The 25819-nt window shown below is 40.6% G+C and overlaps 1 protein-coding gene across 1 annotated transcript in view; it reads right to left on the bottom strand.

The window, feature by feature from the left end:
- The window catches only part of CDH13 (cadherin 13), a 667269-nt gene that overhangs the window by 251936 nt on the left and 389514 nt on the right, over nt 1-25819 (bottom strand). Inside the window, exon 6 of the mRNA XM_069739177.1 lies at nt 13524-13668. Within this exon, the coding sequence (XP_069595278.1) occupies nt 13524-13668 (145 nt within the window). The remainder of the gene's footprint in view (nt 1-13523; nt 13669-25819) is intronic.

Genomic DNA, 25819 nt, shown 5'->3' with positions numbered 1-25819 from the left:
AGTTTTCCTGCTTCTATCTTTAGGGGTAGTTAGCTCTTAGGCTGTGACGAGATGCCTAGGCAGAGTTAGGAGCATTCCACGGCTACTTCTAGTGTTGTGTTGAGCTTAGGGACTGCGGTCAGTATGGTTGCCACCTGCTCAGAGCTAGACGCATGTCGCTCCTTAATCACCACATCATAACAACCAATACTTGTAATGATACCATAGGCCTGCTGGGGTAAGTAACGGAGTCAGCGACTTTGTGCTTCATCACAACTTTTAACAGTATGGGTGTCTTGAGAACACCAATTCTGTTAACAATGTAGCAGACAAGGTAGCCCACAACCAGACAGGCCCTTCTGGCTTTTGCCAGAACTGCCAGATGGCCAGTCCGGCCCTATTAGGGTATCAGGGCTGGCCCAGAATCAAGATACGGGTGGGGAGTAACCCATAATGACTTTTCGGAACACATCTTTCTAGTTTTGACATCTAAAAATGCAAAAAAAGAACAAGTTTGGCATTTGTCAGCTCATAGAAGTATCTAACAAAGCAAAATTTCAAATCCCGACCAAGCAGGGCGAGCTTGAAAGAATTTAGACGGTAGCTTCCAGGTAATGTCATTAAAATGGAACAATTTAATACTCATTGGATTAGTTTATTGTCACGACTAATGAAAGAAATGTAATTCAACAAAATGAATAGGATTTTTATTCCATCGTTACAATTAAAAGAAGAAAATATACTCCCTAATGTGCGAAAGTTGACTGGCTCAATTTATTTGCATCTGCATGACTTCTTCTATGGAAAAAAAAAAGACAAATGGGTAGACGTCTTGAAGTAAGAAATACACTTACTTTAAAGGAACAATCCCACGTAGCCGGTCATAAAACTAGCGTAAGCTTAAAAAAGGATTAGCTGTATAATTGGCTTCCCCTAAACATATTTGATTGTGCCAGCGGAAATATTTGCTGGCTCGTTTTATTTCTTCCAAGATTAATTTCAAGCTTTTAATTTTTTTTTTATAATGTTTTTTTTCACAGTTCATTTAGATTCAAAGTAGCTTTTAAAAAAAATATTAAAATGTCTTTAGATTTCGTACAGTTACAATTTTAATGATGCTTTATGTGGAAACACCTGTAAATAACGTTAAAGATCATTTACTTCTAAGTAAACATAACAATTTTTAAAACAATTTTCCTTTTACATTTTTCAAGTCATAAGCTATATAAAAATCTTAAAATATTTTAGTTTTCACACTAGTTACTAGATTTATGCATTTAAACTTTTAGCTTTGCCGTGTAGATTTGGACATGGTCAGCAGAGTCATGTTATTATCATTAAAAGGCTCAGACTTTAGAGTCATTTCATTAACATTAGACAGAGTATGATTTAATGACAGCTTTATTGTTTTGCTGTAAGCTTACGGTAGATGTAACAGGGTCCTATGCCCAACACTAGACATATAGAAAAGGCTTTGCGTGCATTCCCTACCACTCCTTGGTTTCTGTAGAAGGGGATTGGATAAAAAATATATTAGTCTACTGATACTATTCTTGATTCATGGAGTTTTAATTTTGCTGTTCAGACTGGGCCATGGTAAGCAGAGTCACCCTGTTATCATTTGAGAGCAGGGTTAACAGTCATCTCATCATCATTTGAGGGCAGCATTAGCAGAGTCATCTCAACATTAGAGGACAGGGTCAGCAGAGTCATCTCATCATCATTTGAGGTCATGGTCAACAGTCAAATCATGTAAGAGCAGGGTCAGCAGTCATCTCATCATTTGGGGGAAGCGTTAGCAGAGTCATATCATCATTTGAGGGCAGGATCAGCAGAGTATTCTCATCATTGTTTGAGGGAAGGGTTAGCAGAGTCATCTCAATCATTTCAGGTCAGGACAGGGTAAACTGAGTCATATCATTTGAGGGTAGTATCAGAAGACTCATCAAATCATCATTAGCGGACATGATCATCAGAGTCATCTCATCATCACTTGAGGGCAGGGTCAACAGAGTCATGTCATCATTTTTGATAAAGGCTCTAATGAACTGCTGGAGGCCTCCATAACACAGGATATCAATATTATCCACAGATCGGACTTTCTTCATATCCCTCTGCCACTTTTTGGCCTTTGTGGCAGCGGACTTTTGTCTCTCTTTTTAAAAACCATATTAGTCTACTGTCCCTCTCCTATCCATTAATTCTTATTCAGCTTTCATAACATACTCACAAAGAAAAGGCTGTATATACTGTATATATATATATATACATATATATATATATATATATATATATATGTATATATATATATATTTAAAAATCAAAATAGCACTTACTTTATGTATTAAGAGATGTTGACACTTAGCTTTTGAGAAGTCCTGAATGAGAAAAATGTCTCGTTTGTATTAATCTGAAATTTTGGAGAACACAGCAATACACCAGAGACATATCGCACAAGCTTAAACGATGCACATAGTGCTGATATATTGGGCTGCAATGAATGACTTTTCATAAAACGATGCAGAAGGTCAACTGAAATAAGTGGAACTCCAGATCCCATATAAAAGACTCTGGCTTGAAGAATGGCAAAGTGTGGAGAAGTTTTTTTTCTACTACAGCAATGCTAATGTTTCATTGTTCTGATATGCCCTTTTTGCTAAATAAGCAGACACCGGTATTATGGATGACTTTAGGGTCCTTGTTACAGATTTTATACTTTTGCCAAAAAAGCTTAAAGGTGTTGAACATAAATTTCTACAGCCGCTCAACGATTGCTAAATCCTGAGTGTGTGCAAAATGCACACTGTTGGGATTTCCCTCTGTTGACGCCTCAAGCAGTCTTCACATGCGATGTTTATATTTGCAGTCATGTTTCGACTAGCTTCTTATTGAAAAAAGCATGAAAAGTTGCTAGTCCCCACGTGAAGATTGCCCACTTGTGGTCACGTGATGGCCACACGAGGTTAATCCTGACCATGCGCACATTGCACACTGTCAGGATTTGATGAAATTTACATTCAGTCCGGAAAACACTTTTTTAAGTTCTTCCTTTGACACATTTACTTTCTTTTCTGCATCACCGTTCATTTCTTCCTATACTATAAAAAAATTATAAATGAAAATCTGACCCAAAAGAGTTCTAAATTTCCTAGAAAAAAAGAATGTGCAATGACAAATGGTCCGGCGTTCCCCAACCCTTGCGTCTACATACAGACAAAATGATCCCGTCAGCTAATCTTCCCACCATCCTGAAGAATATGTTGGTGCCTCAAATGCCATTTTGTAAATTCTTAAGAGATTAGAAGCCCATTATATTTGTATCTATGGGTAATTTATGACTCCGAGAGCTCAGATAATATCCCCAGAAGTCCGCATCAGATGAACCTTCTCCTATTCTACATGCAGCGCTCTCCGCAATGCACATCTGTTACCGTTAAAATGCGCCATTTACATTAATGTTGCTTATGGTAGACCTCCGCTGTATTATTCATGTGGCTCTACATCAGATGTATTGATGGTATGGAGACCCTAAGAAGGTTAAAGAGGACCCAAGAGTAGAGATGGGAAGACCCCTGGATGTTCGGATCCGACGGGTTCAAATGACAGTGTGAGCCCACAGCTGTGATCGGAGGTAAAAAGTTTACCTCCGGTCATTGGTGTCAGCTGATAGGACTACTGCAACCATCAGCCGATGCCTGCTGCTGCAAATAACAGTGAGAGTTGGTGGCGGTTGATGGGAGTATTCATCAGCTGGAGCATGTGCTGCAATTAAATAATTTTTTTTTAAAAACGGAGTGGGTTTCCCCATATTTTTAATAACCAGCCAGGCAAAACTGACAGCTGAGAGCTGCACCCTTCAGCTGTCAGCTTCAGCAAGGCTGGTTATCAAGAATAGATGGGTACTCATGACGTATTTTTTAATTATTTAAAAAAAGGTATTAATAAAAAACAGTAGTCCCACCAGCCGACGCCAGTGTCTGTAGGTAAACTTATTTTTATCACCAATCAGAAGCAGTGTTTGCCATGCTGTCATGCACATGACAGCACAACAAACACCTGGTGTTCAAGGGGCCGAACCCGAACAGTAACACAGATTTCCTGGTGAAGTCCGTGTTCGGTGTCCGTTCCCGAACAGTAGGCGTTCGGTGTGAACACAGAACTTTATTGTTCGGGTTAGTCCATCTCTACCCAAGAATTCAAAGGCCACCGAGGACAAAATCCTGGAATAGGTAGGCTTGCCTGCAGCCCTACATAATGATGGGAATCCAAGTATTATAGTAGTTATATGCTTGTACATAGGTGCAGTAGTATTGTAGTTGTATTCTTGTACAGAGGGAGCAGTATAATAGTAGTTATATTCTTGTACATAGAGGCAGTATTATAGTAGTTATATTCTTGTACATAGGAGCAGTATTACAGTAGTTATATTCTTGTACGTAGAGCAGTATTATAGTAGTTATATTTTACATAGGGGCAGTATTATAGTAGTTATATTCTTGTACATAGGAGTAGTATTATAGTAGTTATATTCTTGTACATAGAGCAGTATTATAGTAGTTATATTCTTGTACATAGGAGCAGTATTACAGTAGTTATATTCTTGTACGTAGAGCAGTATTATAGTAGTTATATTCTTGTACATAGGAGCAGTATTACAGTAGTTATATTCTTGTACGTAGAGCAGTATTATAGTAGTTATATTCTTTTACAATGGGAGCAGTATTATAGTAGTTATATTCTTGTACATAGGAGCAGTATTATAGTAGTTATATTCCTGTACATAGGGGCTGTATTATAGTAATTACCGTATATTCTTGTATATAGGAGCAGTATTATAGTAGCTATATTCTTGTACATTGGGGTAGTATTATAGAAGTTATATTCCTGTACATAGGAGCAGTATTATAGTAGTTACCGTATATTCTTGTATATAGGAGCAGTATTATAGTAGTTATATTTTTGTACATAGGGAGCAGTATTATAGTAGTTGTATTCTTGTGCATGGGGAGTAGTATTAAAGTAGATATATTCTTAGATGTTGAGACCGGTATTATATTATTTATATTCCTATACATTGATATTTATTGCAGTTTTGTTCCCTAATTCTTTATGTGTTTGATGAACTATTTGAAATTCCAGATTCCTTTTGCCTTTAGCTTGCATTTGCTCTGGAAATTGATCAGAGCAGTTTACCTTCCGGCATCTTTTCTCTGATACTGTAATTCTCTCCTTCATTTGACACTTTCTGATCAATGAGCCGCCCATCGCACCTTGATTCTTGCAGACAACTTGCTTATTTTAGAAAATCTCACAATAACAAGACAAAGAATCCATGGGAGTTCGGAATAAGAAATTATTCAAGCGGTGTCTTAACCTACAGGTGTGCACCATTATCTTGTAAACCTTGAGAAGGCCTCGATTAGTTGCAGAGCAGAAAACATTTGTAAATTAGTGTTCAGGAAATAATGTGAAACAGACGGCATAGTCCCTTCTACCTTTTCCCCAGGAAAACTCTGCGACAAAAATTGAGTAGCAATATGTTTCAGATGCTGTGATGGGAAAGCCTTGCAGCTAATCAGATGTGTGTCCTCACCTAATGGGTACAATGTAGGGGAGGAGGGAGACATATGTCCTAAGGAAGACTACATGGCAAAAATAAAATGTGCGACGTAAACACAATCATTAAATGGCGAAGTCATTTATTATGACATATATTGACTGTTTGTATGGGAGCTGCACTGTAGGGATGGCATTGTATTCCGTTATTGGTTAATGAAAAACACTGGGGGTATCTTACGTTTCCCATTATAATTATTCATTATGGACTTGAATATATAAAGTACGTAGCTTAATATAACTTGGCCTGAAAAAAAAAGCATAATTTGAAGTTCCAACCCCATATCTGCACGAGGTCGCCAGCACTTACCATTGGCCGGCAATAATATCAGTGCATCGTTTGTAATGAATGGACCTAATTGTCCCTTTAGGTGTCAGCGTCTATGTGCAGCTTCCTCCAATGCTTCCATACAGCTACATCATCCGTGCTCTTCGTCACCAGCGTAATCCCTTTCCTGCCCCACCAGCGTCATTCCCTTCATGCACCACCAGCATCGTCCCTTTCCTGTCCCACAAGCATCAACTTTTCCGTGCCACCAGCATCAATAATTTTCTGCAACACCACTGTCATCCCTTTCCTGCCCCTCCAGCTTCATACTTTTCCTGCCCCACTTTTTCTGTGCCAACAGCATCAATTATTTGCTATGTACCCAGCATCATCCCTTTCCTGCCCCACCAGCGTTATCCCTTTCCGCCCCTGATAGCTTCATCCCTTTCCTGTCCTACCAGCGTCATCCCTTTCCTGCCACACCAGCATAGACCCTTTCTTGTGCCACCAGCATCGCACTCTTTTACTTACAGCACCAGTATTGATCCCTTTCCTATGACTCTAGTGTTGATGTTCCCTATGCCATCAGTGCTAATTTCTTTTCAATGCCACCAGCATCGTCCCTTTGCTGCCCCCAGCATTTTTCCTTTTCTGTGCCACTAGCATCTTCTTTTTCTCGTGCCACAAGTGTCATTGCTTTACTGCCCCACCAGCAACATGCCTTTCCTGTGCCACCAGCATCATCCCTATCCTGCCCCAACAGCATCATCCCTATCCTGCCCCACCAGCATCATCGCTTTTCTGCACCACAGCAACGACCCTTTCCTGAACCACCAGCATTGACCCTTTCCTAAGCCACCAGTGTCGATCCTTTGCTTCGCCACCAGCATCGACCCTTTCCTTTGCCACTTGCATCGATCCCTTTTCTTAAAGCACCCGCATCGATCCCTTTCCTATGTCATCAGCACCAATCCATTTCCTACACCACCAATGTCATCCCTTTCCTACGCTAACAGCATTGTCTCTTTCCTATGCCATCAGTGTCATTGTTTTTATGTCAGTGGTGTCCATTTCTACACCATCAGTCTTGTCCTGTTCTACACCATAAATGTAGTCACTTCTACAAAGCGAATACCATCCCTTTGGTCTCTAAACACAACCATTATTCAAACCCATTCCAGTCAATGAGCTGCAATTCCAGATGCAGCCCTCAGACAAGAGTGGCACCATTTCTGGATAATAAGCAAACCATTTTTTTCCCGACTGTAGACAATTCCTTTTTTACAAACTTACCAACAAATATCAAGTAATCTGCACACAACATGCAGTCTCTGCTCCCATTACCCGTAACTGAATTCCTTTTTATGATTTTTTTTTTCACCATAAATTAGCATTAAATTGGAATGATTAAACCAGTATTTGGCAGAATTGACGAGCTCTTTCAGTTCGATGGCCTCAATTTATTTATCTATTATACAAAGTACTTATGGAGGTATTTTCTGAGTGGGCTCATAGGGGCTTATAGCCATAAAACAAATATTCGTGCTTCTGCAGGGTAAAATGACTTTTGAAGATGAATTAAGCGTGGAGCCGAAGGAAATAACCACTTCACCTATACTAGGTCATTGTGCAATTAGCGTCTGCTTTACTGTCTTCAATAAAATTCCTGTCAGCGAGGAAAATGTTTTAGAGTTCTAATATCTGCTCAGATTGCGGCTGAATTTACAAGCAGCAAAACGGAAGGGCAGAAATAGTGGAGCCCTGTGAGAAAAGAACCTAATAAAGCCTGTCTGGAACAATTATATTGTATTGTTGGTTCACGACCCCTGTAAAGCACAGTGCTGGAGAAAAGTAGAAGATGATGTACTGGTCTCACCATCATGGCAGATGTGACAGGTAGAAGCTGCACTGTAGATTTAGAATCATCTAGCAACTATAGAGGTTAAAATGATTATAGCAGTCAGGGAGTGGTTAGCTCAGCCCCAGGGGATATTGGGAAAGGTATTATTGTGTCCTGGACATCCATGAGTAAGGTGTGTGTCAGAGAGTCTCCCTTCACACTGAAGTCAGATAAGCTGTATAGACCAGTTCTTCCTAGGAAGCTATTGCTGTAATCATAGAGGCAGTCAGGACAGCCAGGAGCATCTTTATTACCTCGAGATAGAAGTGAGAGGGCTACAGCACTGGACTCATCCCCTTACTCCCACCCCAATGCATGAGAAAAGTACAGTTCTGCTTAGGTTAAATCACTGTGTGAAGAGAAGTTATCTGTGAAGAGACTTTCATATATGTTGATGAAGCATTGCATGAAGAGAAGTGATTCTGTGTGATGAAAAGCAGCTTGAATAAAACCCATGTGCTCAACTTCAGCTCAGAACTGTGTCATAACTGTGGGCCTGAAAATCGTTACCTCCCCTCTACTGTGAAGAATTATAAATAATGGTCGCCCTGAGTAAGATTTCCCCAGGATTCCAAAAAAGAACTCATGTTTCCTTTGTATCGCCTTCATATACCGAGTGGCATGCATGCAACACAGATACCCATCAATCTAGTACCTGCTGGCTCAAAAATCCTTCTGATTCATATCAAAGAAGACTTTAGTCCAGAAAATACAGGATTTAAATATGAAATAAGCATATAAATGCACAGGTAAGGTGGAAGGAAACATCAGAAGCAAGTTTAAAGTGTTTCCAGAAACAGCGCTTCTCATGTCCATAGGTTGTGTCTGGTATTGCAGCTTAACTCAAATTTATTAGCTAGACCACAAACAACCTGTGACCAGATATGGAACTTCTTCTTAAAAAGAGTAGTGATCTCTGTCCAGTCCTGTTCAACTGCTCTAAAACTTCTATGGTGGTCTTGATAAACACCTGTGATGGTCTCCTAGTTAACATTGTGTTTATTTTCCTCACCCGCTTTCAGCTCCATGCACCGTTCAGAGAAATCCAGGAAGCATGGCACCAGACGTCCTGCTTTGGTAGCTTTATCACGCAACATTTCGACCCCACAGGGCATTTATCAAGCCAAAAGAAAAGAATATCCATCTACTGGTTAGTTCTACCTAATGGTAATGACCGGACTCTATCCTCTCCTCCTGTCATAGCTTTTTGCTTCCACTGCCATCTTGATGATTGCTTGATGTTAAGTAATGGAATCATAGTCCAGCATGTTTTGGTTCCATTACTAAATATCTTAAACTTAGGACAAAAAGAGTACCTATTTTTTTTGTTTAATTATTTGTCAGTCATTATAAAGTGATGACTTTTTTGTAAAATACTCCTTTTCCTTATCTTGTTTCCTTCTTTCCCAAAAAGTGATATTTCAGCTGCCTAGTTCATTCTCTTTTAGAAGCTGCTTTGAACTGCAGCTCTTGTAAGAATACACTATTCACAAATAGACAGTGTTTGTACAAAGAATTTGATATGGATTCTTGCTAGAGGAGCGGTTCAAAGCAGCTTGTAAAAGAGCATGAACTAGGCAGCTAAAACAACTGTCATGACTCAGGAATGGGCGGTTCTGCTCCGTTCTGGTCAGGTCAGGGTTAAGTTTGTCCGCCTCTCTTTGGTTCTTGGGAGGCTATTTAATGCTGGTAGTTCCTGGGTCCCTTGTTAGTGATTCTTCTGTTTACTTGGCTAGAGATTGCTCACCTAGGTTACTTGTCTGTAATCGCTGTTCCTCTGCGTGTGTGAGTTTCGCTGTGTATGAAACGGCTTGTCCCTTTACTACTGTCTCTGTCTTCCTGCTCGGCATTGCTTTGTCCCTCCTGGTATTCTGACCCCTTGGCTTGGCCCTCTTTACTCGTCTGTTTTACCCTTGGTTACCTCGTACTTGTCTGGCTTCTGACCCTTGGCTTTGCTTTGACTACGTTATTCGGTTTGCACACCTTTCTCCGCACCACGGTCGGCTCTCCATCTGCTCGCGGGGTTGCTCTGCCCCTGTGGTCACGTGATGGGCCTAGCTCAGGTCCTGTGCGCTCTACACACCTCGGTCTTCTCGCTCCTTTCCCGGCTAGTGCCCCTGGCCTAAACCCGGGTGACACTGTCCCTGTGTCATTACAACAACCCTTTCATCGTGATGTTTGAGAGAGAAATAACGTAATAGAGTATATTACAAAGATTCTTAACTCTCCACAGGCTGGTTAATAAATTAATTAAAATAAATTAAAGTTTAGTTCTGCTTTAAAATTATATTATCCTCAACATGAAGTAAAACTCCTCGAAAAAAGTAAGTACAAAAATTATCAAGAATTATACCACGCATGGTAGAAAAAGAACAGATTGTAATAGATAACATCTGCCATGTTCTAGTACGGAGAACGGCAATCGTCAGCTTATTGGGAGACACATGGAAAATCTGTTGAAGAATAATCATGCTAGAGGCTGAAACCCCTATAATCTTGGAATATACTTACACAACAAGGAGGACATCTGGTAAACGAATTAAGAAAGTGATGCAATACTTGAGAACCTTATTAATGTAAACTTTCCCTGTGTACGGTATTAAAACATGATCTGGTAAGTTGGGTTTAATTAGCAGAATGACATGACTGCTTGGAGGTCTAAGAAAAGCTTTGATCAAGGACAATCAAAGTTTGGACTACTTATGGTGCCATGGTAGTATCAGATGTTGGAGAAGAGAATGGGATGTTGGAACATTACAAAAAAAGAAAATTCCACTTTTCAAGCATTAAAGTTTGAGAGTAATCAAGATGGTAATGTTTTATTGTAACATAGTGTCACGCTCACGCCCTGACTGGTGGGCGAGAGCTCGGGGGGTTTGTGGTCCCACTGGGCCACACACCAGACTACCCTGGAAGGGGCGTGACTATGAAAGCTGCCTTGGTCTTCACTGGAGCCTCTGATGGTGAGGTCAGGCTTGTGCGGCAGGCAGCTGCCAGGTACCACTCCAGGGTGGTGTCTGGCTGTGGCTGCTGATCCCACTTGGGAATCAGGAACACTAGGATTGGTGCCGGCATCAGGCAGGACTAGGAGATGAGCATGGATGAGATTCAGACGAGTAGGCTGGCACGGCTGAGACACAGAGCTGGCAGAGACACAGGACTGGCAGGAACGACAGAGACACAGGGCTGGCAGGAACGACAGAGACACAGGGCTGGCAGGTACGGCAAAGACACAGGGCTGGCAGGAACAGCAGAGACACGGCTGGCAGAAACAGCAGAGACACGCCTGGCAGAAACAGCAGAGACACGGCTGGCAGAAATGGCAGAGATACAGGGCTGGCAGGAACGGCAGAGACACAGGGCTGGCACGAACGGCAGAGACACAGGGCTGGCAGGAACGGCAGAGACACAGGGCTGGCTGAAACAGCTTAGACACAGGGCTGGCTGGTGTGGTGTACTGTATGAAGGAACAGGTTTGGACCTGTTCACACAAGAGGTGCAGGTATGAATGCAAGCTGGAAGAAAAGGAGTATGAAGAAACAGGTTGGAACCTGTTCACACGGGAGATGCAGGTATGGATATGAAGTATGAAGGAAATGAGTATGAAGAAACAGGTTGGGACCTGTTCCCACAGGAAGAGAAGTGCAAGGCTGCAGATAGGAGCGGAAGAGCAGCAAGAGATAGCGCAGCAACAAAAGCTAAGCAGAGCGGAAACGCAAGGAATGCGGAGAGGAGCTGCAGCAAGAGATTACTGCAGCAGCAGAAGCTAAGCAGAACGGAACCGCAAGGAATGTGGAGAGGAGCTGCACCAAGAGGTTGGCGATACGCGGTGGCGATACGCGTCGGGCATCTCCACAGGCTCCCCCTCTTCATGGTCGCATATGCATCGCTTAACTAGGTTCTCTGTGTGGGTATATGGGTACGCTTCTTTTGATGGTTTGCACATCCCACTTACCATCATTATATTCTGGTGGGCTAGGATACCCTTTCATCATTCCGCTCTATTTTCTTGTGCTGGGTTTCCCGGTTTTTTTAAGTCCCCTTTATTAGTCCAGGCCTGCTCATTGAACTGCGGTATCTTTATCTTTATTTTCATTTGACTGTTTGCATTTTTTTTACATTTGCGCATGTTCTCTATTTGTTATTTGAGTGTGTGCTGAGTTCTTATGCTTGCTTTACCATAGGAAGACTAACCAGCCACCTCCACAATGGTATTTAATATGTGGTGACTATTTGTGTACACAACTTCATGCGTATATGTCATTTCCAAGCCTTGTTTATATTTTGATACTTTAATACCAAAGGTGGGGTGCCTTTTTTGGCTCCATTATGAGCCATTTGTGCTGTTACCATGTCATGTTTATTTTTATGAGTGTGGTTTGTGTTTTGTACTCTAATAATAAATAAAGCATTCTTGTTTATCTAAGGTGATCCTTGGTATTGGTCAGCAGCTGTTTTCTTTCTCTTTTCTATATCGAATGCGGAGAGAAGCAGCAGTAAGAGATTACTGCAGCAGAGCAGAATAGAACAGAGCAGAACCGCAGGAGTGCGGAGCAGAGGTAAAGCCACAAAGGTACAGAGCAGGCAGAGCCGAAAGAGTGCAGAGCATAAGCAGACTGAGAACACAAGGAAAGACACAGCAGGGAAGGAAGCCACAGACAAGGAGACCGAGATAAGACTAAGTTCAGACAAGGTAATGGAACAAGACAAGGAACAAGAACAAAGACACAGGGACCAGGATATTCTGCCTCCTGGAGGGCGGAAAACAAGATCAAGGCAAGGCAAGGAGAAAAGCCTCCAGAGAGGGAGTAACACAGAGCAAGGCCTGGCAAACTCAGAAGCTAAACACAAACTGAGCTGACACATTGCACAGGCCCAGACCACAGGGTGGAGCTGCACTATATACTGGAGGCCTCTTAGCAATTGCTCAGGAACAGATTAGACAGATGCACCTGATTCCTATAAGAACCAGAGAGTTCAGGCGCCGGCCCCCTATACACACAGCCAGGAAGCATGCAGAGAACAGAGGCACAGAATATGGAGCTGGCAAGAAACAGAAACCACATCATGACCTGGAGCAGTGGGCAAGATAGTGTGAGAGATGAGAGGCCATGCCGTGATGCCAGCAAAGTTGTTACACATAGTTCTGGTCTAAAAGGTCTACAAATCCAGTCGAAGTTTATTCCAGTCTTCTTAATTTCAATGATGCTAAACAAGGTTATCTTGTGTGAGAGATAACATTTTATGTAAAGTGCTACTTCCAGTTCATTATTGCCAACAGTTCCCAATTTTTGGAAACAATTCTGGCAAATATGAGAGTATCTGAATTCTCAAAGGGGTCTGGTTTATGAGAATCCTGCCCAAAAGTGGGTGTTCCTGCCTTGTATTGGCCATTCATGGAAGGTGGAACTCATACATCCCCTTTTTACCAACCAAGATGTTCGTAGATGATAATCCAACTCACCATTTTTTTCTACTAAACAAGGAATCATCCTCTATTTCTAAAGTACCTTAAATAAAAAAAGTGCACTAGGAACTTCTCTTATAATTATATGAACATGCCCTCCATAGGATGTGGTGTTAATGGTGGAATGTTCTCTTTACCATGTTCCCCTCTAATTGCACAACAGAGAATTGTGAAAACATTTGCATGACACACCACAGTCAACTGACGAAAAGTGTCTGTCAACAACGCACAACCCCTTTAACTGGGTATGTATTAGATCACTGGAATCAAGTACGTAACAGTTGCACACTTACCAGTTGGAGACCCTTCTAGAACATGTCCAACATACGGGCCTTCTTTGAAGATTGGTCTGTTATCATTCTGATCTATGACCACGACCTCCAGATCAACAGGTCCCTCAATGGTTTTTCCACTTTCGTCTGTGGTTTCTACTCGTAACTGTTGGCGGAAAAAAAGATTATTGGTAAAGGGCAATGGGAGGATTGACACGAAGCAGGAGATATAATGACTATACTCTATGTGGTGGCTTAATGAGACCTCTTGGCCAATCTTGAACATTAGAAGATCATATGCCACAATTGGTAAAAAAGAATTCCGTTACAATTTCCTTATCTGTTGACCTGAAGAATTACATTTTTGGAATAATGATTGCTCTTTGAGGCGTAACTTTATGTTTTTGGGTACCAATGCAAAATCTTGGACAGACCAACCGTTTACTATTATGTCCTATAACTGTTCATATTTTTTGGAATAGTCATTATCGGTCACCTTATTGGTCCAAGAACAAAAATAATTCACCATCAAAGACAAAGTTATCATGAAATTACTCCTCTATGAAATAACTCTAATGACCATTTCAATTTTTTTCAGAGGCAACTTCCAAAGAGACTTTGGTCGAAAACAACCAATTCCTTGTAAACGAGAAAGCGCGCCAGTGTCTGGCCTCTGGAGAACCAAGAATTTTCATGTATTTTTTTAAGGATCACATTTGCATTATACAATTTTTCAAGGGTCGAGAGGTTCGATGTTCCGTTTATCATATTAACAGTATAGATAAAAGGGGTTTTGTTTGCACTAATATACCAACTAATATATATATATATATATATATATATATATATATATATATATATATATATATATATATATATATATTTATTTTTTTCATTGTTTTGATGCCTTCAGTGTGAATGCACAATTTTTAGAGTCATGAAAATATAGAAAAATCTTTAAATGAGAAGGTGTGTCCAAACTTTTGGTCTGTACTGTATATACTAATATACCGACTAAAAATTGGGCTTTGACAGCACTCCATATACTGTCTTTGGAATATAAGAGTCAATCAGAGCTCAGTTGTTGACTTCTTTTACTGGAATTTCACTACTCTACATCCTTGCCTAATTATTTCTACTTCTCATATGTATGTTTCTTACCTTTAAGCAATATACTTGTCCCTTCCTCTGGAACCACTGAAAGTGGCATGGGATTTCAAGATCAACGGTTACACAAAAAAAGATATTCCTTCTCCCTTCCAATCACTAAAGTCATCATTCATATACCATAAATGTATTCTACTGAAATAGTGGCATTAGCCATAGGTCCTCCGGTATTATCTTCTAGGTCCTCCTAGTTCTCAAGTCCCCTTAAAGAGCCCTATCTGTGATCTACTTTAGTAATAGAGATAGGCAAAACGTGTGGCATCTACTTGATACTCCATGGTAGATACTCAATTGATGGCATCTTGGGCTCCTCTTGTGATTACCAGGCCTTTGAGATATCATGGTGTTGTAAGGTCCTAGTAATGGCAAGATGCACCCATGTTGACGGCATATGAGTGCTCAACAAGGAAACTCGCCCTGCTTTTGGGCCACCTAACACAAAGTTCCCAAGTAGACGCTGGAAAAGGCTAGTACAAATCTTGATTGGTCACGTATAGAGCCAATAAATGCTCCATATAAATGGAACTAAACTACAGTTGACTTCCGACATAGCTGATCGTCTCTCGTTTCTGCCTTGTCTATACTTGCTTGCTACAGTATAACCTAATAATGCATTAACGTAAAGTACTTTGTTGAAGGATTCCATATAAAAGACAAAAAAAATGTTGTTTACTACCGACTCTAATGCATATATTTTTATCTGTCATGTCTAACCATAATTTTAAAGAAGAAAAAACTGTTTACAGTTCAAAATCTCAGAACGAAGATCTGCTGACAAATGAAGAAAAAAACCAAGATATTGTCTTCCTGCTGCCATCTTATCCGAGTTAATTAGCCTTGTGTTATATTGATCATTTTAATTGTGTTTGTTAACTAACAAGCCCTTTTTAAAAAGACACTTGATATTTGGTGGCCAAGAGTGCTGACATAATGTCCCTCTGGGATAATCATCGAGAGTCTTCCTTGCATGGGATGTGACAAATATTGACATCACGCAGATCATTACTCAAGGGTGACAGATTATGTGAGACAGATAATAAGTACTTGGAGACTCATCAAGTTGTCACATTGGGTTAAATAGTTCTTGGTAATAACTTCTGATCAATATAAAAGTCTACATCTACATGTCTTGGGTGTTGGTTTCATTAGGTTGAAGGTTCCTTGGGGCCATCAAGAAAAAAATTCATGTTGACCTTGCTCTCCCCATCGTAGTCTCATCTACGACAACCTTTGACCGAGCTGTACGTTTTCATCTCCTGCATCTTCAAAATATATGTTTGATCTAATATGTTAAAAGTCAAAAATTTTGTATTTTGTAAATGTTCCACTAAACAAGGTTTAGAGGAACAAGTAAATCCTTAAAGAACTCTACCACGTTGGAACGCAATGTCAGCATTATTAGCTGCTAATCATTAGCTGCCGTCAGCAAAAGATTAGTGAAAAATATCACTATACATGGATTCTTATAATCCTGTCACTGTAGAGGACTCTTCCTTTCCAAGCAGAAAGTAGAAAATTGGGCATTGCAGTCATTATCATACATGCTCGACAGATGGGTTTATGACTGGAGCATAGTGAAGAATCCTTCTTTGACATGACACAAGAACAAAGGCTTTGTTTTGCTTTCCCTTCTTTACGACGTACATCTGGCCTACATATAGATAGGACTTAACTTTGGAGTTGAAGTGTGACATGTTGTAGGTGGCACACGGCACAAAATTGACTTCAGAAGTGAAGCATCTTAACTCTAATATACTGTATGATAGCTTTTGTGAACCCTATCCATCCTCAATCTCAATCTTAGACCTACAGTAAAACCCAGTTGTGAACATGGTGGTCAAGACAAAATGGGTTATTCTACTACATGGCAGGCTGATTGAATAGACCATTTACATCCTATCGGCTCTGGTCCAAAATTGTGGAAGCAGAAGTGTCTAGTCCTTTGTTCTCAGTAGAAGGATGGTCATGGACAAGTCATCGTTGGCAAGAGAGGAAAGCAAATCGGCATTCCTAGAATTGGTCTAGGTCCTAGTGGTTAATTGGACAGCCACTTAAAAGGTTCACTTTTTTTACATTTTACTATTGAGATGCTTCCTTTGGACAGGCCATCAAATGTTATATCAATGAGGATCCAACCTTTGGCACCCTTGCCGCTCAGCTGTTTAAACAGCTGATTATGGTTGTCCCAAGTGTCTGAACCCAACCAAACTCATATAATTTGCCAATCCTTAAGATAGGTAATAGATGGTAAAAATCAAAGAACCCCTTCTTCTAATGTGCTTCTTGAATAACATTAAGGTGGATCTCCTACTACTAGTCAAGTGGAAGAACCACTTTGAATAGTAATTTTCGATCTGTAGAATTGGTTCTAACATCTATTATACGGTTGTCCAGCCATTTGCATGGGTGTGATGTCTTTGACCCTAATTCATATTGACTGCTTGTCCCAAGGGTAGGTCATCAATATAAAATATCCCAGAGGCCCCTCTTATGCTTTTTTTTTGGTATTTTGACATCATCAATATTCAAATACCAGAAAGCTATTTTTCTTGGCATTTAGGCATTAGAAAAGTCAAAATTACTTTTCTAGCCAATAGAATACAGCTACAAATAGCAACTTTTGATCTGTCACCCTTAGATTAACATGGTTGGTAAGGTCACCCAGCTTGTATTGACATAAAGGAACATTTATAGTGACATTTCATTAAAAGACACCTCTTAAAAAGGACTTGTCACTTACTAAAAAAAATAAAGCATTAAATACGGTACGGTACGGTAAAAAAAAATCCCTATACTCCCCTGATTCTGCAGCTCCATTCCTTTTTGATCTACGTCATTCCATTGCAGAGATATTCACATTTTTTACATCTAGAACAAAGCATGTGAAATCTCTGCTTTGCAGTCCAACTCTGTGTTTTTTTCAGAGTCTTCATTGTGGGCGTGTGCTTTCACCACTCCCTCCCAGACATGGCCAATCACAGCTTAACATCTAATCTAGCAAAACATGAGGTCCTATTGAGGACTGTGAAGAAACGCCCAGTCGGGCTGCAAAGCAGAGATTTCACATGATGCGCTCCAAAATCAACAAACGTTAATATCTCTTCAATGGGGCAACTCAGTGCAAAATGGAAAAAAGTGGCAGGATAAGGGGATCTCACGGATTCTTAAAAGTCAGTTTTTTTTTTTTAGCAAGTGACAGGTCATTTTTAAGAAGATCACTCCCAATCTAGACAAGCTTTTTTTAAAATTGATTTTTCACCTTCGTTATTGAAACAATTTTCACTTGCTAATAGCGAATCAATAGCGAAAGACGCAACCTAGTAAGACTGACCATATGTAGGAGGGAGACGCAAGCTCGGCATACCAGGAATGGCAGCAGTAAATTATTCTGTTTTTGCATCCAACAACTGCAAAAACTAATTTACTTTGCACAGAGATAATTAGAAGGTGTCTTTGGCTGCCATCTGTGTGACAAGGCTTTCATTTTCTTACATTTTCATAATTTGATGGAGGCCACTCTGCATTCACAGCCATCATCCGGAGCTCAGTGTCATAAGCTTAGCTCTATATACAATGACCTCTTGCAATGATAATTTAGGTCTCATATTAATTTTTGATGTCATTCCTTCTATATCAATAAAGCAATTTGCCATGTTTTAAAAAAAGTGCAATAACTATGAAATGTCTATTCATTGTATTTATTAATCATGTTCAATCACATGCGTATAGGAAGCGCAATTATTTACATGTCAGGTGGAGAAGGGATATTCATTAATTCTCTAGAGACCTGTGTAAAAGTACAATAAAAACCTGGTGACAGTGACAGACCACATTACTGATTGTACTATGTGAAAGATTGGAGGTTCTGTGGAGGAATCAATTATTTAATGAGCAATTCAAGCCAACTCTGTTATTAGTGTCATTAGTGTAATATACTAGAATATAAAAAAACAATAACACTGCCTCTAATGCAGAAGAATAAAACTACTATAATACTGCCCCTATGTACAAGAACATAACTACTATAATACTGCTCCTATGTACAAGAATATAACTACTATAATACTGTCCCTATGTACAGGAATATAACTACTATAATACTGCCCCCATGTACAAGAATATAACTACTATAATACTGCTCCTATGTAGAAGAATATAACTACTATAATACTGTCCCTATGTACAGGAATATAACTACTATAATACTGCCCCCTATGTACAAGAATATAACTACTATAATACTGCCCCTATGTACAAGAATATAACTACTATAATACTGCCTCTATGTACAGGAATATAACTACTATACTACTGCTCCTATGTACAAGAATATAACTACTATAATACTGCCCCTATGTACAATAATATAACTACTATAATACTGCTCCTATGTACAAGATTATAACTAAAATATATATAAATGGTGGCGCGAAAGTGTTAAAAAGGACTAGTGATCCCAGCTGCGTTACCTAACCGACCTCCACACTAAGTCGGTAGCAAATGAATAATCAAATAGAAATATATATGTATCAGAGTACATATAGGTACGCGCTAGATATTGAGCCAGAGAGGCTGCTGCTGAATAACTAAATAAGAATAAAAAATCCAAATCGGCGGTCAATAGACAAATCGGAATAGCTTCTAAATGTGTCCACAATAATCTATAGTAGCACCTAAGGTGGATGGATATACATAGAAGTATCCTACCTCCTGTCACAGATCGCACATCTATCGATGAGGAAAAGAGCCGTGGTGCTGCCGATATAATTCCAAAGAGTCTCTTCCATACAAGGACGTAGCGTGGTATAGATCCAAAGAATGGTGGCTGCCCCGGCCGGTAGCAGCCACCCAAAACTAACCTCCGGGCTGAGACAGAGGTTTGCACACAAACTATTACCCAAAAATGTACTAATATTATAAAAGGGGATAGTGTTATTCCAATAAAGGATTTTGTTACTTGCTCCACTGTCGGGGTTATATATATTATAGAATGCCCTTGTGGCAAACTATATGTGGGGAGGACAAAAAGGCCATTTAAAACAAGAATAGGGGAACACATTCTCAAGATATTCTTGAGTCAACAAAAGTTGATGATTCATCGTGATTGACTGTTTTCTGTTGTATTTCGATGTTAGCTTTGTCATGCCCCTTGTAGATGTACTTGAAGAGATATTTTACACTTTTTATTGAAGCACAGACTTCTATGTTGATGTGACAGTTGTAGCATTTTGATAAGTACGGGTTGTATGGGACTATCCATGAGTTATTTATAATTTTATTGTTGCAAGCAATGTTATCAATGTGTTGTCGCCGGTAGGATGGGTAGCCATCCAAGTCTTTAACAGTGTGCTGTTTCAACTCCTTTGGAAACCCTTTTGTACACTTTCCGTTTTCCATGCATGGACTTTTTGGATTTGCTACACCGCATGGGCCATGAACCATATGAGAGACTACAATATTATACAGTTCTGGATACTTTTCTTGGTTAGGAATTTCAGCCCACACTATATTGTCGATTTCTTCCTCCGTACGAATCTTGGAATCCGTGTCTAAGATAATTAGTATATGCGCATGTGGGAGACCTCGTTTCTGAAACTCTATGACGTGTACCATTGCTACGACTGTTCCAAAAAGTCCATTTTTTATGTCTTTCAAAAGACTGATGAGTTTCAGTCGAAATACGCGTGCGACTAAGTCCGGCCTGTGTTCAACTTTTTGCCAGGGTTCTAGATTTTCGGTAATTTCTGGCCATTTAGGATTACAGGTCATTGTCACAAAAATGTCAGGTCTTCCAAACTTAGTTACTATTGCCATTGCATCTTGATAACGCTGTTGCATGTTGCGGGGGCTACCTTCAAACGACGACGGGAGGATTACTGTTTTTCCAATTGGAATTCCCTTTTCAATTGATTGTTTTTGCAAATGTTCTTGAAGAACGCAGTAGTCTTCAACTTTAAGTTGCTTTTGGTTCATTCTTATGAAATTTAGACGATTAGCTTCAATTTTAACATATGCGTCAACTAAGTACTGTTGTGTCAGTTTCCCACCGTTTAAAATAGGATTGAAGTAATTTCGGACAGACAGACGAAAACTGTAGTATTGCAGCTGTGTAATTCTTCTTGAAGTTCCTTGTTGGTTTAGGTTTTCATGCCACCCTTGTTCACCTCTTGGAAAGAATAGCGGATACAGAAGAGCATCAAGGTTGCTGTGCAAAATGCTAATTCGTTGTGTCTTAGGAACCAAAGGGTTGTTTTGGTCTGGCTTAAGATGGACTAATATATCCCTTTGAAAAGGAGGTTCTCCATCATCGTTTTGAAAAACAACTGCGACCTCACTTACACGTGGTTTGTTGTAAAGTCGGGGATCCTGTTTACGTTCTTGTTTAATGGCCATGACAATAGAAGGCATTTCAGTACCATTTTGTATAGCCCTCTGTTCCTCCTCAGCTTGAACGTCTTTTAGCATGCGATATGCGGCAGCAAATGGGCTTATTTTTTGTAAATGTACAGCAATTTGGATCATCAGTTCAGCATCACACTTTTCGTTTTCTTTTAGGTTCATCCTTTGTTCTGTAGCCTCATTTGTATCAATGATGTATAATTGTGCAAATTTTGGTGGTTGTCCTATTTCAGGGTGAAGTGTTCCAGTGCGATGGTAGATCTGGCCGTGAATTTTAAAACAATAAGGTCCGAATCCAGGGGGCGGTGCAATGTTGGCACCGAATGAAGCAAACGCATGAGAACTGTTGATGCTTCTGATATTTTCCATAAAATTTCTACTATGTTGATGCATTCCTTTCATTAACTGCTCAAACAGATCTGAGTAGTGAGGTCTCGGTAGCATAACTTTTCCTTTTTGGCAGCATTGAGTAAACTGATTGTCAGATGGTTTTTCATCAATGAAATTCAGAGAGTCGCATTTAGAGCAAACTGCATTCATATTCTCACAGTAGTGTTCACGAATTGTACTTTCATTGTCTGTTACATAATGTGCAAGTTGTTGAATATTGTCCTGGTCGTGCCTTAGTTGGTAGAGCATTCGTTTTTTATGAATTTGGCGATCATGTTGTTCCTGTTGCACAACAGTTTGTTGTGGTGTCTCCGGTTGACGACGATGTCTGTGAGATTCCGTATCCTGGGCTTGTCTGGCGGCAGTTTGTTGTGGTGTCTCCTGTTGGCGACGTTGTCTGTGAGATTCCGCATCCTGGGCTTGTCTGGCGTCAGTTTCTTGTGGTGTCTCCTGTTGGCGACGTTGTCTGTGAGATTCCGCATCCAGGGCTTGTCTGGCGTCAGTTTCTTGTGGTGTCTCCTGTTGGCGACGTTGTCTGTGAGATTCCACATCCTGGGCTTGTCTGGCGTCAGTTTCTTGTGGTGTCTCCTGTTGGCGACGTTGTCTGTGAGATTCCACATCCTGGGCTTGTCTGGCGTCAGTTTCTTGTGGTGTCTCCTGTTGGCGACGTTGTCTGTGAGATTCCACATCCTGGGCTTGTCTGGCGTCAGTTTGTTGTGATGTTTCCTGTTCCCGATGTTGTCGTTTTCTTGCTGCTGCTGCTTTTCTGTCATCCTCATTGGCGTATTTTCGTTTACGACCCATTCTACATACAGGGAGACGCAGGCACGCACCCTACACAGTGGCGGCACTTGACAGCAGTGGAGGACAATGATGATTCCAGAATTCGCAGCAGACTGTGCCTGTCGCTGAATCAGAATCGTGGTATTTCTACGTCCTTTATGACATCATCATCACTGTGCCCGTTGCTGATTGGTCGAGGCCTCGACCAATCAGAGACGAGGGATTTCTACGTCGATGCTGTGCCGGTCTCTGATTGGTCGAGGCCGCCAGGCCTGGCGGCCTCGACCAATCAGAGACGCGGGATTTCCAGGACAGACAGACAGACAGAAAGACAGACAGACAGACAGACGGAAAAACCCTTAGGCAATTATATATATAGATAATACTTCTATGTACAAGAATATAACTACTATAATACTGCCTCTATGTACAAGAATATAACTACTATAATATTGCCCCTATGTACAAGAATATAAGTACTACTAGATTGTGGCCCGATTCTAACGCATCGGGTATTCTAGAATATGCATGTCCCCGTAGTATATGGACAATGATGATTCCAGAATTCGCGGCAGACTGTGCCCGTCGCTGATTGGTCGAGGCAACCTTTATGACATCATCATCGCCATGGCAACCATTATGACATCTACGTCGATACTGTGCCCGTCGCTGAATCAAACGTGGGATTTCTACGTCCTTTATGACATCATCGTCGCTGTGCCCGTCGCTGATTGGTCGAGGCCTTGCGGCCTCGACCAATAAGAGACGCGGGATTTCCAGAATAGACAGACAGACAGACAGACGGAAAAGGCCTTAGACAATTATATGTATAGATAATACTGCCCCCTATGTACAAGAAAATTACTATAGTATTGCCCCCTATGTGCAAGAATATAACTACTATGAAACTGCTCCTATTAAAGAATATAACTACTTTGACACTTACCTTACATGTGCAAGAAAACGATTAGTATAATACTGTCTCATATGGAAAAGATAAAAATGTTCTGATGTTTGGCTTTGATTTATATAACCAGATGATCTGCAATCTCAAAAGAATAGGACATGAAAGACTGAAGAATTATGACAACATTGATCAAAGAAGAATATTTAAAGATTTTAGAATTTTCTTTTGGCCAGGCTCGTCGTTGTGAAACTCACCTGTAAGTTTTTTAGACTTTCCAATATTCCAGTCGATAAATTGGTATGCATCAGATTCTATAATTGCCACATTTATGAGTTTTTTATTTTATCCATTGGTTAAGAGATTCAAGGTCGGGTCAATGACGAAAAATCGGAAGCGTTAATCAGTAGAAAGTTGTGCCTTGAGCTGATGCCATTGTAGTGCGGCTTAGGACTTGCTGGCTCGGGCAGTGAGCTTGCTATTTTGATCTGAGAAAACCTTTATTTCCTTTTTTTCTTTACCACCTTCCAAATGCAAAAATTCCAAATAAAATGAGACGATCAAAGATACTTTAATCATTTATCATTTGTGGTTCCTTCCAATTTTCTGTCAATAGAACACAGCGGGCATCAAACCGCTGAAAATTGTTGCAAAGTTCTGAGGCCGCCGAGCAAGAAAAGTTACGACTTGGCAACAAAACTGAGGCTGACTGGAGTCTGAACTGCTGTACCGGTAATTGCAAAGTGGGTCGTGATTGTGTTTTCGCTTTGAAATCCAATTGTAGTGGTGAAGATGTTCTGAGGAGAGAGATTAAACAAGGATGGCACTGTATAAACTGCAGATGAATGGCTTCGAGTGAGTAGCATAATTCTTGGCATTTTAAGATGCTCTCAGTAGGTGCCAAACTCAATTTCATCATGAATTAAAAGAGCTTTAATTTTGAAGTATTAAACACTGAGGAGCAGAATATGGAATCACAAGTCCTGCAATCTACGGATGAGAAAACCTTTATGGTCAACAAGACCGAGATGTGCGTTTCTTACGAAGAAGCTCTGAGGGCAAAGTCTCCTATTCAGGAGAGAGCCAAGCTACCATAGAGAGACTAACGGGGCATGCACGGGAAAAAAAATGCAAATTTTCCTTTTCCAGCAAAATGAAAGCTATTCCTATTATGCCATCATTGCTTGTTCATCCCAACTTGGCATGAAAACTTGATCCCCTAGAGTTCTGTTACAGGACTATCACTAGAGTTGAACAAAACAATATTTGCAGGACTTTGGTCCGGTGGCAATGTTGGCCATTTTTTATTCGATAGGTAGTCTTGCCTACAAAAAAAGTGAAAGACCTCCATCTGCAGACTGCTGTTTCAGAGTGTTTGCTAGTGGTGCATGCAGAATGGGATACTGGTTGGACGGGTGACAGTTGAGCAAAAATATCTGCAGGACTGCTGACTTGACTTTTGGATCAGAGCCCTGACAACCTTTGACTTGTTGGCATTCCTGGTGTTGTCCCAGCGCAATGTCATGGATTAGTCTTCCCACAATGATGACATTGCACTAAGCCTATTAATCAGAGGAGGTGTAGGGATTTTGGCAGGTAGGAGAAGGCTCTTAGGGCTCTGATCTGGCATCCACATTGGTAGTCAGAGAGTGCCGGTTAAGAGTTTTGCAAACTGCCTCATATCTGAAAAATATCCCTTACACCTCAATAACTAAGCTCTTCTCAATGATGGCACGATGGCTGCTATGTCTGTAGTTGGTAGGTGCCGGGTAAGATCCCTGTGAGCCCTCATTATACCGGCATCTCTTCTGGTAACTTGTCCCAGCTCAACATCATGCATGCATCTTCCCAGAATGATGATGTTGCACTGAGCCTGCTAAGCAGAAGAGGTGTCGGGATTCTGGCAGATAGAAGGAAGTTCTCAGGGCTCTGGTCTGACAGCCACATTGGTAATCGATGAGTGCCACATAAGATCCTTCTGAACCTGCTCATACTTGCCAGCATCCCTGGCACCTCTTCTGATTAATAAAACCTTTGCAACATCATACCACAATGATGTTGGTGCGTTGGCAGCCATGTCTGTAACCAGTGGGTGCCGTTAAAGATCCCTTCGAACTTCCTCATACCTACTAGCATCCCTCTACCTTTTTTGTTTAGTAGTCCCTTCACCACGTCATACCACAAGGATGATGGCATGTTGGCTGTACTAATGAGAAGATGAACAGAGGATCCCGGCAGGTAGGAGGATAATCGTAGGTCTCTGGTCCGGCGGTAATATCAGTAGTCCTTTTTTACACTCTAAGGAGAAAAAACACCAAAACAGTTGTTTGCAGATGGATGAGTTTTCCTTTTGTAGGAGTCTCTGGTTTGGCTAAATAACGTAAGTCATGTGGCCAGACTAGCTGTAGAACTGACAACGAAGTACATGGCAGCACTAGAAAGACAGCTTTCTTCTTCTTTGAGGGCGGCAAGCTTAGCCAACCAATTTTTCCATTTAATAGTTGGTGTTAGTGAATAATCATTCTATGCTTGCGGTAATAAAAAAAAAGTAATTGATGATAGAATGCATCAATTTCTTAACGAGCTGGTGCTTAAACACAGAAGTTAATCTGAACATGCTAAGCTGCAGCAAAATGCAAGGATACAGAGGCGTGATTTGACTTGGGCTTAAAGG

This window comes from Ranitomeya imitator, chromosome 9 (assembly GCF_032444005.1).
Source record: "Ranitomeya imitator isolate aRanImi1 chromosome 9, aRanImi1.pri, whole genome shotgun sequence".
Classification (NCBI taxonomy): Eukaryota; Metazoa; Chordata; class Amphibia; order Anura; family Dendrobatidae; genus Ranitomeya; species Ranitomeya imitator.
This window is presented reverse-complemented; position numbering and strand designations above follow the sequence as displayed.